Source organism: Aquarana catesbeiana, linkage group LG01 (assembly GCF_042186555.1).
Source record: "Aquarana catesbeiana isolate 2022-GZ linkage group LG01, ASM4218655v1, whole genome shotgun sequence".
Taxonomy (NCBI): domain Eukaryota; kingdom Metazoa; phylum Chordata; class Amphibia; order Anura; family Ranidae; genus Aquarana; species Aquarana catesbeiana.
Window position 1 is genome coordinate 319329241 of NC_133324.1, and position 19057 is coordinate 319348297.

The following is a 19057-nucleotide window of genomic DNA, read 5'->3' on the forward strand; positions in this document are numbered from 1 at the left end:
AAAATAAAAAATGTCTCTGTGCTGCAAAAGTGTTCAGGTTTGGCTTGAAGAAAAGGTGGCAGCCCTACGACCACTCCTGTTACCAGAGGCAAGGTTGGAAGGGATGAAGTTCTCAAGGAGTACCAGAGCAGCCGCTTTACTAGCCGGGGATGGTGAAGTAAGTGGGAAAGCTTCAGTAGAGACTCATCCAGCAATACAGTGGGTAGCTGGGAGTAAAGCTTGAAGGAGTATGGCGGGTAGCTGTAAGTAAAGCTTGAAGATAAGTACAGAGGTTAGCTGTGGGTGAAGCTTGAGGAATCCAGCAGGTAGCTGAGAGTCCAAGAAGTCTAGTGAGAGACGGCGAGCTGAGCTTGGGGATCTACAGTGGGATACTGTGAGTTAAGCTGGAAAATCCACATTGGGATACTGTGAATTAAGCTGGAAGATCTACAGTGAGATACTGTGAGTTAAGCTGGAAGATCTACAGTAGGATACTGTGCAAGAAGTTGTTGCATACAGAGTATGAACAGACCATCTGTTATCTTCCCTGCACAGTCCCCATCCCCCTTCAGTTAGAACACAAACTAGGACACACTTAACCCCTTAACTGCCCCCTAGTGTTAACCCCTTCACTGCCAGTGACATTTTTACAGTAATCAATGCATTTTTAATCGCACTGATCGCTGTATTAATGCCAATTGTCCCAAAAATGTGTCAAAATTGTCCGACGTGTCCGCCATAATGTCGCAGTCACAATAAAAATCGCAGATCACCGCCATTACTAGTAAAAAAAAAAAATTAATAATAGAAATGCTTTAAATCTATCCCCTATTTTGTAGACTCTATAACTTTTGCGCAAACCAATCAATATGCGCTTATTGTGATTTTTTTTAACCAAAAATATGTAGAAGACGTATCGGCCTAAACTGAGGAAAATTTTTTTTTTATATATATTTTTGGGGGATATTTATTATAGCAAAAAGTAAAAAATAATGCATTTTTTTCAAAATTGTAGCTCTTTTTTGTTTATAGCGCAAAAAAAAAAAACGCAGAGGTGATCAAATACCACCAGAAGAAAGCTCTATTTGTGGGAAAAAAAGGACGTCAATTTTGTTCGGGTACAACGTCGCACGACCGCGCAATTGTCAGTTAAAGCGACACAGTGCCGAATCGCAAAAAGTGCTCTGGTCAGGAAGGGGGTAAAATCTTCCAGGGCTGAAGCGGTTAAAGTGCAAGCTTTTTTAAAAATAGCCCGTGGACGCTCAGGAAGGGCAGGTCCAAGTACACTGTCCTCTCTCAAAATATTCCAATATTTTTTCAGTACATTCACAACCCATCGATGTTGGCTAGAGAACGTGGTGAGGAACGCCCATTCAAATCGGTTTGATGACTGTTTTTCTACAAGCTGTTTTTTTGGTTTAACCGAGACAAGAGAATTTTGATTTTGAGTCAACGCTCGTCAATATTCTCTTTCCAGACATTCCTCAGAGTATCCTTTTTTGAAAAAATCTACCTTTCAAAATTCCTGCTAAAAGGACAAAGTCCTCCTCTTTGGTACAGTTCCTACGAATTCTTTGAAACTGTTCCCTTAGAATTGCTTTCAACCAATTGGGATGGTGGCAACTTGCAATCGGGATGAAGCCATTCCTATCAGTACATTTAAAATAGGTTTTTGTTGATAATACATTATTTTCCCGATAAATAGTTAGATCCAAAAAACTGACTGCTGTATCACTCCACTCATATGAAAAATGTATACCCCATGTGTTGGAGTTCAGTTGTGACATGAAATCGTGTAAAGATTCCACATCACCCTGCCATATGAAGAAGACATCATCAATATACCTTCTCCAAAATTTTAAACGTCCAAAGAATTGACTGTAAATGACACTATCCTCCCAAAAGTCCATGAAAAGATTGGCTAAGCTCGGGGCGAATTTAGGGCCCATAGCAACGCCAGTTTTTTGTAAGAAATACTAGTGGCCATAGTAAAAATAATTGTGTTCCAAATGTGAGTAGATCCAAAATAAAGGGCTTCTGCTGTTGGATGGTCTGTCATCAAAACCTAAAAAACATTTAGCTGCCTTATAGCCTCTATAATGAGGAATTAGCGTATAGAGGGACGAGACATCGGCAGTAACAAGCAGAGTCTCAACCTCAACATGTATATCTCCTAATTCTTTAATGATCTGTGATGTGTCTATTAAAAAGGAAGGCGTACCAGCTACCAGAGGTTGTAGAAAAAAATCTATGTATTTTCCAATACGTGAAGTGAAGGAGTCTATCCCACTGACTATGGGTCTACCCGGAGGTTTTTCAGAATTTTTGTGTACTTTGGGCAAATAATAAATTATAGGAACCCTGGGTGCTAAGGGAATTAAAAATTCTTTGTCTTTTGATCTCATTCATATAGGCATTTTTAATCATTTTATCCAATTTCATTTTAAATTTATTGGTGGGATCACAATGTGAGATAAAAAGGTGCGCCAATCTGAGTGCAATATCCAAAAAACTTTATTAATAATATAAAAAGAAGAACGGCCAAATGGCTACTCACAATATGTCAGTGGGGATAAGGCATGTAATACATAGAGATAGCCCACAGGCAAAACCTCAGCAACTCTCAGTGCGAGGTCCCAAGGTAGGTGAGACGCTGTCGGTGATGTAGGCAAGCAGTCCGTGATGTGTAGCCCTCTGCTGGTGGGGGCTTGGGTATGGGGGAGCGGAGTGCCCACGGTATCAGCAAGGTCGGACCGGCGTCTCTCGAGGACCGGAAAACGGAAGTCGGAGTGAGATGAAACCAGCCTGGAAGGCACAGTCTGGCAGATCTGAAGAAAATGCAGAAGCATTGAAACGCGTCATCTGACACGTCCAGACGTCATTTCCGCAGCTCCCTCTCCAGTGTATGGTGTGTTCCAGGCTGGTTTCATCTCGCTCCGACTTCCGTTTTCCGGTCCTCGAGAGACGCCGGTCCGACCTTGCTGACACCGTGGGCACTCCGCTCTCCCCATACCCAAGCCCCCACCAGCAGAGGACTACACATCACAGACTGCCTACATCACCCACAGCGTCTCCCCTACCTTGGGACCCTGCACTGAGAGTTGCTGAGGTTCTGCCTATGGGCTATCTCTATGTATTACATGCCTTATCCCCACTGACATATTGTGAGTAGCCATTTGGCCGTTCTTCTTTTTATATTATTAATAAAGTTTTTTGGATACTGCACTCAGATTGGCGCACCTTTTTATCTCACATTGTCTTCCAGAGTCCTCGCTTCTACTCTATAGGGAGCTGCCGCTGGTGCTTAGTATCAATTTTAACTTGAACTTTGTATTTGGGACTTTAGCTTTACAGCGTATATAATAGACATTTCCTTATCCATATACGCTAACACCACAGTTTTATACCGTCCTCCTGGACATCATCACCATCATTTTTTATATATTTATATTCTGTTTGGTCTTTTCATGTGTGGCTGATTCTTGCGCCATTTCTCCCTTGTTGTTATTGGTGGGATCACATTGAAGAACTTCATATGTATTTCGATTTGACAATTATATTACCCATATAATCTTGTTTTTTTAAGGAGAACAATATCTGCTCCCTTATCAGTGGGACAGATGACAGAACGAACTGGAGCATACTTGAGACATTTATTTAAAACCTCCTTTTCTGTTTGGGTAAGTTGAACTCCACTCAAATGAAAAAATCCAATGCAGTTTACCTTTTACTTTTTTGTTGTTTCCTCCTTCCTCCCCTACATCCTCTAATTTTCTTCCTTTGTTCTTTCCCCTGCACTTTACCTTGCCTAAAAAACCATGGGCACGATGTTTTAAAGGGGCACCCATTGGACGATCCCTCCAGCTTGCTTTTTCCACATGGGGGACTGGTATGGACCATGTGCACTTGCAACGCCCCTCTGCCCCAAAGCACCCACCCTCCCCATGTTCAGGGCATGTGGCCTGGTATGGTTCACGAGGGGGGGGGGGTGCTCGCTTGCTCCCCCCCCCATCCTGACCTGCCAGGCTGCATGCTCGCATAAGGGTCTGGTATAGATTTTGAGGGGGGGACCCCACGCCAATTTTTTAAAAAAATTTTGGCATGGAGTTTCTCTTAAAATCCATACCAGACCGAAGGGCCTGGTATAGACTGGGGGGGACCCCACACAGTTTTTTTCATTGATTTTTCATCTATATTGCCGGGAGCCGGCAATACATTACAGCCGCGAGCAAGTTTAAATGACATTTTTTTCCTTTAGAAATGTAATTATTGCTTCCGCATGTTCTATACCTTATTGTACAGATGTGCCACTTTACAGGCAGACTAAGGGGACCCCAGGCACAATATTTAAAGGAATTATTTTTATTGTTTCACGTTAAGCATCATTAAAATCACTGCTCATGAAAAAACTATTTATTTAAAAACTTTTAAAATTACCCGATACCTGGGTCTCCATACACTTTTTATGGCAATAACTTGCTTATAAGCCATTAAAATTAATTCATTTTGATTGTTCATGTTTGTGTCCCATAGATTTTAATAAGCTTTGCAAGTTTGCTACAACTTTTTGCCTGTTCGAGGTGTTCTGGTGCAAACCGAACCGGGGGTGTTCGGCCTATCCGTAGTAGCCAGTACTCCTTCCTTTTTAAAAGACACATTACAGATCATTAGAGAATTAGCAGATATACGCATTGAGGGTGAGACTCTGCTTGTTACAGTCTATGTCTCGTCCCTCTATACAATAGTTTCTTATCATAGAGGCTATGAGCTAAATATTTTTTAGGTTTTGATGAGACTATCCCCCCAGCAGAGGTCCTTTATTTTGGATCTACTAACATTTGGAATGGAACACAATTATTTTTACTATAGCCACGAGTATTTCTTACAAAAACTGGCGTAACTATGGGCGCCTAATTCGTCCCGAGCTTAGCCAATCTTTCAGGGACTTTTGGGACTTTTGGGGGGATAGGGCCATTTATGGTCAATTCTTTGGACGGTTACAATTTTGGAGAAGGTATATTGATGATGCCTTCTTCATATGGCAGTGTGATGTGGAATCTTTACATGGTTTCATTTTTCATATGAGTGGCGTGACACAGCAGTCAATTTTTTGGATCTAACTATTTATCTGGAAAATAATGTATTATCAACATAAACCTACTTTAAATATACCGATAGGAATAACTTCATCCCGATTGGAAGTTGCCGCCATCGAAAATTGGTTGAAAGCCATTCCAAGGGAACAGTTTCAAAGAATTTGTAGGAACTATACCAAAGAGGAGGACTTTGTCCTTCGAGCAGGAATTTTGAAAGGTAGACTTTTGGAAAAAGGATACTCTGAGGAGTGTTTGGAAAGAGAATATTGACGAGCGTTCTCTTGTCTCAGTTAACCACTTGCTTACTGGGCACTTAAACCTCCCTCCTGCCCAGACCAATTTTCAGCATTCAGCGCTGTCATACTTTGAATGACAATTGCGCGGTTGTCAGGTCACCTTGAGGCTAGGTGACAGATGCACTCGGTAGGAGTCGGAAGTGCACCACTAGGTATTGGACCCTAGGACTGATTGCTGCGGATTGAACCCTGGGAGGTTCAGGAAGCAGGTCTACTGGATCACTAACACGGATCCCACTGGGAGCTACAGCATAGATTCCCCAGGGCGCAGAGTCTAAGAGCCAGCAGGTGTTCACCAGAGTCTCTAGTGGTGAGGATGGACTGAGCTGCAGTCTGGCTCCAGGTCACGGCCCCCAGGGTCTCACAGCTCACACTAGACTACAGGAGAAGAGGAAGGAGGCAACAGGCTGGAACAACAAGGAAAGTGAGGAATAAGCCAAATGTCAGGGCGACTAGCAGACAAGGCTAAACATAACACGCCAAAGGTCAGGGTCACAAGCAGACAGGGAAAGTCGAGAACAGGCCAAAGTAGGGTAACTGGAATCACACGAAAGCTAACACACAATGGTTGATCAGCACTGCTGGCTTGCAGTGCACAGGTTAATATAGGGTTCCCTGATAGGAGCTGGGGTGGAGCCATGCTTAGAGGAGAGGTTATAAAAGCAGTCAGGTGAGAGTCAGCTAGTCTCTAGAGATGAACACATGGAGACAGGTAAGCTGACAGACAAACTCTATTGCATAACCATGACAGCGGTCATGCTACACTGTACTCAAATTTTTTTCATTTTGTTCCCCACAAATAGAGCTTTCTTTTGGTGGTATTTGATCACCTCTGGGTTTTTTATTATTTGTAAAAAATTTTTTAAAAGACTGAAAATGTTGAAGAAAAAATACAAAACATTTTGTTATAAAATTTTGCAAACAGGTAATTTTTCTCCTTCATTGATGTACGCTGATGAGGCTGCACTGATGGGCACTGATAAGGCAGCACTGGTGGGCACTGAGAGGTGGCACCGAAGGGCATTGAGAGGTGGCACCGAAGGGCATTGATAGGTGACACTGAGGCATTGATTGGCACCACTGGTGGGCATTGATAGGTGGCACTCGTGGGCATTGATAGTTGGCACTGATTGGTGGCACTGATATACACTGTGTGGGCACTGGCAGGTGGCACTGGTGAGCACAGATAAGGCGGCTGTGCCTTTTCGGGACTGATGTCTCTTACACAGAAGCCGTAGGTGAGCTTTTTTTTCTCCTCACGCTGAAAAACAAACAATTCCTGATCTTCTGTTTACATCACGTGATCAGCTGTCATTGGCTGGTCATTGGCCAGGATCGGCCCCTTACTCCGATCTATGATCACCCAAGTCTCATTGACACACATATTAGTTCTTTTGGCAAAGACCTTTTAATTAGTTTCATATAGCTGGTCTATATATAGCTACGTGCTCTTTTGTCTTCACCTCAAATGTTTTAAGTTTATTTTTTGATAATTTTGCACATAGACCCTCTCTCTCCTCTTTTTGATGAGGATATTCATAAAGGAATGAACTGTGTTTAGAATTTATTGTATATGTAATCCTTTTAATACACATGTATGTGTATTTTTGAGACATACATTTGTGTTTTGTAAAATGTTTTATAGTTTATCATTGAGCAGCACATTTGTAAAGTGTCATTTTTAATTTATGCTATCTTCTAGATCAAATTTCATGATTCAAGTAGATGATTCAATATATATAAAATTGTAATTTTATATTTGATCCACTAGATGGCAACAGTGTGTACTGTACGTATGCAAAAGATCATTTGTTTGCTTTTTCTCCCTTTTTTCTATATTTTTTATATTTAAATAAAATTGTCTGATTTACACTATGGGGCTTCTCCCTTTACATACATGATCTTTTGAACACATGGAGCTCATCCCTGCAAGTGAATCAAGACATGCTGTTTTAAATCTCCACACCTGTGATCATTCCAGCACAAGCTTCCTTGATATCTGTTATAGGGATCCATCAGATCTGGAAAATGTAGTTAAACTGCAATACACCTCCATCCTCTCCCTTAGTTTAAAGTGGGCTTAAAGTGAAAATCCAGCTTTCATTTTTTTCCCTGCTCCATCCTAACACTTATGCTGATTAACGTGTAAAAAAAGAGATGCATATACCTACCTATTTTCAGGCGCTTCCAGTATGGTCGCGTGATCAAGTTCAACTGTGTCAGCCAGTAGCAGCTGCAGGGGAGAGAAAGGCACACCAACAACCAATGGGCCATGGGAGTCTATGGGTTAAGATGCCGCTGTAGGCTTTACCAGCAACTGGCTGACACAAGAGGATCACGTGACTGGACTGGAGCAAGCTGAAAATAGATGCATCTTTTTTTTTACACAGGACAGTCAGCCTATGTGTTAGGTGGGGAAGGGGACAATTTTAAGGCTAGTTAAAGTGGAACTTTAGTCAAAAAATGAAGTCCTGCTAGATAATGTCAGGATGGTTCCTTTTGCAGGTATAGTTATGTAACACATTAAAAACAAGTGCCTATGTTGTTTAAAATCCAGTAATATACTGTCTCATCCTGCACTGCACATGCTCAGTTGCTCTCGATTTTTAGGCACTGTGCTGAATTTGTAGAGGCCGATCTGCTGACAGCCTAAAGATTTAATGCTGCACAAGACTCTGGGCTTCAGCAAAATGGCAGCCTCCGGCAAGAAGAAATAGTAACAGTATTGGAGGCAATTTACAGCACACACTCATTTTGGCAACAAATGTGTGGAATGTATGTTTCTTGCAAAAGAACAATATTTTTTAATGATGTTGTTATGGGTAAAGTTCTGCTTTATATTTAAGCTGGAATTCAATTTTAAACTTGGGTTGGTATTTGTTTTATAGAAGCCCCAAATCCTGGTGTTCACAAATGCAGACTTAGCTAATTTAGCTGTATATCATAGAACCGAGATTAGCAGCAAAATGACATTACTGCTTATATCAGTGTATCAGGACTCCTCGCTGGTCTTATTTTTCATCGACCTAGGCAGTGTTGGTTCGTTAAAAAAAAACAGCTAGAAAAAGATACAGGGGCTGACATTTTTGTCCTTTCTCTAAATGCATCAGTTAAGTGGCTGTTATTCTTACTCACGGTTTCTTATATTTTTTGATTCTCCTCCAGAACAAGCATGCAGGTTGCAAAAGTTCCTAAATGCATACTAATGACAGGTCACCAACCAAGGGTGGTGAAATAGGACAGCTAGATAACTTTACTGAAGAGTTTATTCGTGCCAGTCTCTCTGTTTTGTGCTTTCCTTTAAAAGCTTTTGTACACACAGGCACATCCCAAACATGTGTTGATTGCGGGCTTTACATATCTAACTGACCAGTGGCGGCTGGTGCTCAATTATTGGGGGGGGAGCAAACCAACGCCATCCCAACCCCTTCCCCCGATCTCCCCTGTCCGAGCCGGGGAGTGCTGGAAGCAGCGGGAGCTTGTGGGTTGGGCTTCGCCTCATCTCTTGACATGAGGCTTGCCTTTGAGGGAGCCAGAGCCCTGGACCGGCATGGGCACCAGTTGTGCCCTACTGTACCTGGGACATGGCCTTCTGGATACAGGTGGGGAACCTCTCATCCATGGTCCTGCCATCCGTTCTTGGAGATCCCGGGGCCCCTGAGCAATCCTCGGCCCTCCGAGCCGGCTGGGGACAGCAGAGAGTCCAAGTCAGAGTCCGAAATGTGGGACATGGAGCTGGCCAGTGTTCGGCCGTGCGTCTCCTCTCTCCAGGCCAATAGGATTGCTTCTTCTTTCTGCCAATTGGGAAACGGGTCTCTTAACGTGTAAAAAAAAAATGCATATACTTACTCTTTTTTGAAGCCTATTAGAGCCTCTGGCCCTAATCACGTGCTTCAAAAAAAACAAAAAAAACCCACACTGGAATCCATGGTCTGGCGCCCTGTATGTAGATCAGGGGGCCGGATGCATGGATAGGGGGGCGGCACCCACGCGCCCCTAATGGACAGACCGCCACTGTTGACACTCCTAAATGGGGTACATTATAACCTATGGAAAGCTCACCTATAATGTACAAGACATCTTGTAAACACAGCTCAGCAGCAGCCAACAGCATCCTAGACAGTGAGGGAGGCACATCCGTGAAGCCACTCTCACTATTCACCGACACATTTGGATTTGTAGCAACATGTGTAGTAGATGTTAACAGCTATATAGTAAAAGGAAGAGGACACCACTAGTGTAATTTATGGTGTGTCACCTCCCTTCTCATTGCTGAGGTCCTTTCCGTCCTCTCTCCCTCAGATTATTTATCCCCTTCCCATATGAAGTTTGCCATAGATTACAATCTGATTTCTACAATCTCCTTGGAATAGATTTATCAACCAATCAGACTCAACTATCTACTGAGTAGGGGTCACCTGACCAGATATACACTAAATGGATTGGTTAGGAAAGGACTTGCACTACATGTACCAACAGACATTAGAGAACATTCACCCATTCTGGACATTTATGGTTGTATCAGGGAATGTTTTTACATCTGTAGGCTTTTCTCAATACAACCCTGCTTGAGTCTTCTTGGACATGGAATAGATCAGCCAATAAGGGCAGAGTTAGTGTGACGTCATCGTGTACTGGCGTGTCAGCTGGCTTCTGCGGCACTATTTTTGTGGATAGTTTGTTTTTATTCAACTTTACGTAAGTGCAATACCTTTTAGAATAAAAATGTATTTGATTTGGAGTAAAGGATGTGGCATGCTGGTTTCATGTGAGGATTATACCATCACATTCCATCAAGTTATCCGGGGATCTGGCAGTGAGAGTACCGACTTTTACTTTGGGGTACAAAAGCGCATTTGATCTCCAATTCGAGATCATCTCGGTCTGGTAAGGGGCCCTTTTAACTTAAAGTGATTGTAAAGTCTTGTTTTAAAAAATAAAATAAAAATAGCAAACATGTTATACTTCCCTCCTCTGTGCAGTTGGTTTTGCACAGAGCAGCCTGGATCCTCCTCTTCTTGTGTCCCTCTTCGCTGCTCCTGGCCCCTTCCTCCTGTCGAGTGCACCCAAAGCCAGCAGCTTGCTATGGGGGCACCCGAGCAGAGTCACAGCTCCATGTGTCCATTCAGACATGGAGCCCCGACCCGGCCCCCTCTCTCCACTGATTGGCTAACTGACTGACAGCCGTGGGAGTCAATGGCGCCGCTGCTGTGTCTTAGCCAATCGGGAGGAGAGTCCCGGATGGCCAAGACGCTCGTGGTCATCGCTGGAGAGAGATGGGGCTCAGGGAAAGTAATTAGAAGGTGCTGGGGAAGCTGCTACAAACAGAATGTTTTTTATCCTAATGCATAGAATGCATTAAGATGAAATAAAAACCTTCTGCCTTTACAACTCCTTTAAGGAGCACTTATAGCACTGTAGCACTTAGGATACTTAGGAGTACAAAGCGCTTTATTCACTTATGATTCATCATGGATTTTATGTTTATATGAATTTTACAAATAACCAATTTTGTCACTTTGGATAAAAAAAAATCTGTTTTTGCATTGATTATGTTATATTCAATAACTTTTCTTTCACTCACGGTTAGTGTTTGGCTGAAGCCATTTATTATCAATCAACTGTGTTTACTCTTTTTAAATCATAATCACAACAGAAAGCACCGAAATTACCCTAATCAAAAGTTTACATACCCCAGTTCTTAATACCGTGTATTGCCCCCTTTAACATCAATGACAGCTTGAAGTCTTTTGTGGCATTTGTGGATGAGGCTCTTTATCTTCTCAGATGGTAAAGCTACCCATTCCTCTTGGCAAAAGGCCTCCAGTTCCTGTAAATTCTTGGGCTGTCTTGCATAAACTGCACATTTGAGATCTCTCCAGAGTGGCTCAATGATATTGAGGTCAGGAGACTGGGATGGCCACTCCAGAACTTTCACTTTATTCTGCTGTAGCCAATGACAGGTCGACTTGACCTTGTGTTTTGGATCATTGTCATGTTGGAATGTCCAAGTACGTCCCATGCGGAGTTTCCTGGCTGATGAATGCAAATGTTCCTCCAGTATTTTTTGATAACATACTGCATTCATCTTGCCATCAATTTTGACCAAATTTCCTGTGCTTTTGTAGTGCACACATCCCCAAAACATCAGCGATCCACCTCCGTGTTTCACAGTAGGAATGGTGTACCTTTCATTATGGGCCTTGTTGACTCCTCTCCAAATGTAGCGTTTATGGTTGTGGCCAAAAAGCTAAATTTTGGTCTCATCACTCCAAATGACTTTGTGCCGTAAGGTTTGGGGCTTGTCTCTGTGCTGTTTGGCGTATTGTAAGCGGGATACTTGGTGGTATTTGCGTAGTAATGGCGTTCTTCTGGCAACTCGACCATCCAGCCCATCTTTCTTCAAGTGCCTCCTTATTGTACATCTTGAAACAGCCACACCACATGTTTTCAGAGTCCTGTATTTCACCTGAAGTTATTTGTGGGTTTTTCTTTGCATCCCAAACAAATTTCCTGGCAGTTGTGGCTGAAATTTTAGTTGGTCTACCTGACCGTAGTTTGGTTTCAACAGAACCCTCATTTTTCACTTCTTGATTAGAGTTTGAACACTGCTGATTGGCATTTTCAATTCCTTGGATATCTTTTTATATCCCTTTCCTGTTTTATACAGTTCAACTACCTTTTCCCACAGATCCTTTGACAACTCTTTTGCTTTCCCCATGACTCAGAATCCAGCAGCACTGGATGAAAGATGCAAGGGTCTGTCAGGAATCCAGAAACTCATTGACCTTTTATACCCACACACTAATTACAAGCAAACAGATCACAGGTGAGGATGGTTACCTTTAATAGCCATTCAAACCCCTTTGTGTCAACTTGTGTGCATGTTATCAGGCCAAAATCACCAGGGTATGTAAGCTTTTGATTACGGTGATTTGGGTAGTTTCTGTTGTGATTATAATTTAAATAGAGTAAACACAGTTGATTGATAATAAATGGCTTCAGCCAAACACTAACCATGAGTGAAAGAAATGTTTTTGTGTTATCATTCATATTCTCTGAAAAATGGCCAAGAAATCATACATTCTGCCAGGGTATGTAAACTTATGATTTCTTGGCCATTTTTCTGAGAATATGAATGATAACACAAAAACTTTTCTTTCACTCATGGTTAGTGTTTATGTGCAACTTCTGAATTGCACATAAATTGAATTTAAAAGGAACAGAGAAATCTTTATTACATTCTTCATAGATCGGCTAATGCAAACACATATTTGTACAACATATCTATCTTATGGTCAGTCCAATGATGTCTGTAGGGACCCATCATAAAGGGACCTGTCATAAGGGACCCATGCATGATCTGCATGGAAAGTATATGGATCCTCCTCTAGATACAGTAGCAAAGTATGCCTAGAGAGTTAGTCTTCAATAGGCAAGTTAATACAGCTACCAGTGACTACTTTCCAGGCACTCCTACAGTCAGCTTGATTTTAAATGTCAATTGATACAGAAAAAAGGTGATAATTTAAAGCATATGCAATTCCAAAAACAACCTTTATTTTTGCCTGGACATCCAGCCAGTAAAACACTTTCAGTCCTAGCCTGACATTCCTCATTCTTTGTACAGTATCAGAACAGAAACTATGGAGAGAGGACTAGGGAACCCAACTCCTTTCCTGTTCTAAATAACAGAGGAGTGTGGTTTTGTAGTCTTCAAAGATATCTGAGAACAGGCAGATTACACGGAAGTTATCAGCTCACAAGATTTCTGGTAACATCAAACAAATAATCCAAAACCTTTCCAATTGTATATTTAAGGGACAAACTAAAGCAATGCATTTTTGGTTTTAGGTTTAGAAATGCTTCAAACTACTTTCAGATAATAAACTCAGGCAAGAAGTATTATGTTCAAGTAACAGCTTTATTTAAAAATAAGTCTATAAAATAAACCTTCATTCACATGAATAAACTGGTAGACCACAAGTTCATTAGCGGTTCTGCCAACTTAAAGCATTAGTTCACCTTTTCATAAAAAATGAAAAGGTGAACACACACACCGTACACCCTCCCCATCCCCTCTGGTCCTTACTGTACTTAAACCCCTGGAGATGGTGAGATGTCAGTGCCCATACAGCCAGTCCAGCGTTCTGGTTGCATGGGCACTGGCATTGCGAGAACTGGGAAAGGGGGGGGGGGGGTTGTGACGGGTGTTGGTTGAGGGTGTACGATGTTAGTCCAACTTTTCATTCTTTTTTGCAAAAGGTGAACAATTTAAGTGAAAATGCTTTGTTAAAAAAATACTTAATAATTAAAACACACGTTTTTCCCTTTTAAATAAACACATTGTAAAATCATTCTTAATTTTGTGCTTAAAAAAATAAAATGCAGCCTAAAAAACCAAAAAACCTGAGATAGTGATGCAGCCATTCCAGAGGATGACCTTAAGAAATTGTGGAAGAATGGCGCTTCAACGCAGCATATTGGTTTTATGACCTTTTTTTTCCCTTTTGGCATTAGGATTCCTCTTTGATTATTCCAAACTCTGTTAATAATGCTACAATTAGAAATACAACATAAAGTACAAGTAAGGCAATTCCATAAACACGACGAAGATGGAAGCACTGCACGGTTACGAAAACCAGTGAAAACACCAGGCTAATTCCAAGACCTCCAGCCAATATCCACATCAAAAGACCATGTGCATCTAACTGAAAAACAAATAGGAAGAACATTAGAATGGCTTGTTTACCTTTGCTTTGGTGGGTTGTGTGTGTGTGTAAAATTATAGTGCAAAGAAGAATCTGAGCTTTGGCAAACTATAAGCAAATTCCAGCTGACATTTGTTTAGCACCAGCCTGAGATAGCAGCAAGACTATTAATGATATGGGAAAACCCTTGCAGAATTTATTTAACTGTACGCTCTCATGGTGTGTCATATGCTGTCGAAATCCACTATAAAGTAAATAATATGGTATTACCATTTAGACCAGTGGTTCTCAACTCCTGCCCTCAGGACCCACTAACAGGCCAGGTTTGCAAGATAACTGAAATCCATCACAGATGATATCATTTGCTGCTCAGTGATAGCAGTATTCTAGTCTGCATCTCCCCAAGGTAATACTTAAAATCTGGCCTGTTAGTGGGCCCTGAGGACAGGAGTTGAAACCACTGATTTAGAGGTTAACTCCACTTTTGTGGGAACAAAATTAGTAAATAAACAAAATAATATAGTATATATAATTGTGACAAAAGTCATATTGTAATTAAACGTTATTACAAATGACCTTTGCTTTTCAATCTGCAGCGCTGTAATTTTCTGTAAAATGCAGTAAAATATGTCTACCTAGACGTGTTCTGTACGCAGATGGTGTACACAACACCCCCTGAAAATGTAATTTCCTGCTTGTGTGATTGGCTTACTGATTTCCCCAGAAGTCTGCACTAAGACACAAGTCAGATTTTGACCATGGCCTGCAACAAAAATTTGCTTTTTATTTTTTTTGTTTACCCCGAAAATAAGCCTGTGTCTTATATTAATTTTGGCAACCAAAAACACAGTAGGGCTTATTTTTTGGGTAGGGCTTGCCATTTAATGTGCTGTCTTCTCTCCGCCTCTCCCTCCCTGCCTGTCAGGAATCCCCAGTGTGAACATAGTAAAAGTGGTTGTAAACTGCTAGAATTCTCTCTATTACAGTAGTATATAATGTAAAAGGTGTGTGTTTCTGTAATCTAATTGTGTCAAATACCCTCTTATAGCGCTGTGCAGCGCTTCCATAAATCGCCTGAGTGGTCTTCCCCCCTCCGAGCACTGCAGAGGGAGGGGGGCCCCGAGATCCCCCGCGGACAACTGGGAGAGGAGGAGAGCAGCAGGAGATCAGCTGAGCGCCGCTTGGTGCTTGCATGGCCCACCTGGGCTCTCTTCCCCGCTCCGAGCACTGCAGAGGGGGAGGGGGGCGTAATCCTCCACTGACAGCTGGGAGAAGAGGATAAGAGCAGCAGGAGATCAGCCGAGCGCTGCTGTACCGAGGGTATTTGACTCAATTAGGTTACAGAAACACACACCTTTTACATTATATACTACTGTAATAGAGAGGATTCTAGCAGTTTACAACCACTTTAAACTAGGGCTTTTTTTCTGGGTATTGCAGCCCTCCCTGAATATTGCAGTAGGTCTTCCCCTTCCCGGGAAACACGGTACTCTCAAAGGGAAATCACGTCTAAGAGGATGCAGACCCTGCCACTTTCCTCATTACAGTTGACTGATAATTAGAAAACCACCCCCATACAGATTCACTTTGTACATGGACACATACAAACAGATATTCCTTCAGAACAAAAGGTAAGAGTTTGTTAAAGTCCTTGCAATGTACAAAGATCACATTTGTTAAAGTCCTTGCAATGCACAAAGATCACCCAGAGGCGGAATGTTTTTTTTTTCCTCAACAAAAGTGGAGTTACTCTTTAAAGAAGTTTGGCACGTTTTATACCATGTAACCATTTCTGTGTCTCTAAACCAACCAACAAATAGCCAGATGGGGGCCACGTAAGACACCTTCTTGGCTCAATATGGAATTGCCCATATCTGAAGTTGGCCACAGCCCATCTTGCCCAGGGACAATTATAAGGATCATTTGAAGGCAAAATGTATGTCCTAATGCAGCTTCCTTCCCTGCCATTTAAAACCCATGCCAGTAACTCTTGGGAGACTCTTATAGCAGCCAAATTACCAGCAAAGAGAAGGTTTACATAGATGGGCAAATAAAAGTATAATGTATTTTCAGTAAGCACATATTTTAGGTTTTTGCCTAATATATCTCAAGACATTTTTTATTTGACTATTTTTTTTGCGAGTACTATACACATACATACACTTATAAACACACACTATACATTAAAATAAGATACAGTATATATATATATAAAACAATAACACAAACTGAGAAGCTTATTTGCATCAAGCCAATCTCTTTTACACGTTCATCTAAAAAATATTGAAGACTATACATTCCCCTTAAAGGGTAAGTTCACCTTTGTACACTTTATTTTTTTTTCTAAATTCCAGCTCCCCTGTGCACCAATATAGCATTCATGTACTTTTTTTACAAAAATATCAAAGCTATCCATAAAATCTACAGTCACTTACTTTTCTTGTCCTAATCCAGGGAGTGGGTAGAAACACTTTCTCATTTCTCAGCCCCTTTCACATCTCTGCATAGCGGGAACTCACATTCTAGCATTTTTGCTAGGGGGAAGGCGTTTTGGAGCATTTTCACTCAAAACACATAGGGCAGCTCATCCACCTGAATGGGTTGCCCTACACATAGCAATCACCCCAAAGAAGCTTCGGAACTTTTTTTTTTTAGAGAGTGGAGCTTAGTGCGTTTTTTACTGCGATTTTTGGTGCAGCGCATTTCTGAAATGCAAGGAAACGCACAGATGTGAATGGAGCCTCAATGTTCTTGTGTTATCGCACCAATTTCACTTTCAGGCCCCATTCACATCGTGCACATTTTGCGTCTCGTTTTTCCTGTGACACGCATAGGGCAGCCTGTTGATTTCAATTGGCTGCACTACATGTGGTTAATGGGACATTTTGGCGTTTTGTAGGTTGCGGATTTTTTACTGTGCGTTTTGCAGCATTTGTCACTCGTTTTTTCACATAGCAAAATGCGTGTTTGCTTCTGTGTTTGGTGCACCATTAACAAATTAATGGCACTGAAAGCGCAACTAGTAATTTTAGGTGTATAAACATGGCCATACACTATGCAATCTGATTGTATATTGTGTATTTAGTGAGAAGGGTGATTTAATGAGAAGGGCCTTTTAGTTCTGGACAAAGTTAGAATCTGTCAGTTTTTTCTTTCCTCTATCACTGTCCATTTAGGAATGTTTCCCTTCACTTCCAGTCCTGGATACATAACAGGTGGTACTATAAGCCTAGGTTCACACTAGTGCTGCTGCATAATAATGTGTTTTTCAGTGCATTTTTGTAACATGTTTGTAAACATGTTCTGATGCGTTTGTGATTTTTTTGTAGAAGGTTTTAAGCACAAAACCCTGGTAAAAATGCACCAAAATAGCATGTAAATGCACTTTTCATGCGCTCCCATTGAAGTCTGTGGGGCCAAAATTGCACTACGCTGTACTAAAAAGAAGCACCTGCTCCTTTTCTAAAATCGCACTGCACCATATGTTGTATTGATGTTAATGGGCACCATAGGGAATGATTTGCATTGTCTTGCACTGAAGTATGACGGCAGACGTGGAAGAAAATGCACAAGTGTGAACAGGGCCTTAAATTTGGGATTTCCCAGGAGTACAAAGTAAAAAAAGTTTAGGTAAACCAAAGAGTAACGCGGAACAGTAAACCCAAAGTAATGCCACTCTAGGTGAGTGACCGACTCTCACAAGTTGTGAACTGGTACCCAGGGCGCTGCACAGCTCATCTGTGAGATTCAGGAACATGCACAAATCCGGAATATTGCTGCACTCTTTGGTTTCTTTATCAAAGCAATAAAATGACATCATAGGTATTACAGGAACACTAAAGTGGAAGTAAACCCTTTCTGTAAACTTGTAGCTACAGGTTAGCCTATAATAAGGCTTACCTGTGGGGACTATGAATATCTCCTAAACTTGCACGATTTAGAAGATATTCACTCTTCATACAGCCAGTGATGTCACCGGCGCACGAGCTCTGAAGGAACGGTATACAATCCCTTCAGAGCTCCCTTCAGAGCTCCGAGCGACGGTCTGTGACTCCGGCGCGTGACGTCACTGCAGCGCCACCAATCAGACGTTCGGAGCACGCAAACCCTAAAGGAGGACCAGGTGAAGGTGGAAGCGACAGTTACAGCTGACAGCGCAGTGCTGTAGGGCTTCGTTCTAAGGTAACTATTTCATAATGTGCTAGTATGCACATTATATCTTTATTTTGCAGAGTTTAAAAAAAAAAAAAAAATTGCTGAGGTTTACTACCGCTTTAAATGATCCTGTCATACCCGTGATGTCATTTAATGCTTTAATAAAGAAACCAAGGAGTGCAGCAATATTCTGGATTTGTGCATGTTACTAAAAAGTAATGCAGCTGCAATTTATGTTCATATATACAGCCATAGTTTATTGGTAAAGGTACACAAAACAAAATACAGTACAAATAAAATGAAAAAAAGGACTACAGCAAATCTCGGAATCTCTGAATCACAACTCACCTGTAACACAGTCTTTGATGGGCCCATCTGCAGCAAACAGCCTAGACCAACTCCAATTAACACATCTGTAGTCCAGTTAAGGAAGGGAAAAAATAAAAAATAAACTTACCAGCTCTCTGAAAGCAGTGATTAGCTTGAAGATAAAGCACACTATTTACACAGGTTTTATCAAACACAGTGGTATATAATGATAATTTGAAGATTATACTATTTAATTGCAATCTCTCTCACACTCCAGGGAATTAACTAAACACCCAAAGGCTTGCTCTCAAGTTGAATTTATTGAATAAAACAGCATAGCGGTGTGCATGTGGAACAATGTGGCCAACTCCATATGCTGCAGTCTCCCTCTATAATACCGTCACCCTCTATTTTCAGGGCCCAACCCACCTCTAAAATATTGACCCCCTGAAATTCCCTATGTACCCACCCCCACTATTACCCAGCCCCCAGTGATCCCACCTAAAACCTC

General features: G+C 41.6%; 1 protein-coding gene across 2 annotated transcripts in view; it reads right to left on the minus strand.

Annotated features, from left to right (window-relative positions):
* Positions 1 to 13276: 13276 nt before the first annotated feature.
* Positions 13277 to 19057, minus strand: part of SLC8B1 (solute carrier family 8 member B1) — a 127537-nt gene continuing 121756 nt past the window's right edge. For both annotated transcript variants that reach the window (XM_073630206.1, XM_073630196.1), the window contains 2 exons: positions 18586 to 18650; positions 13277 to 14082 (listed from right to left, as the gene is read on the minus strand). In XM_073630206.1, coding sequence (XP_073486307.1) covers positions 13888 to 14082; positions 18586 to 18650 — 260 coding nt within the window. In that variant the 3' untranslated portion in view covers positions 13277 to 13887. The remainder of the gene's footprint in view (positions 14083 to 18585; positions 18651 to 19057) is intronic.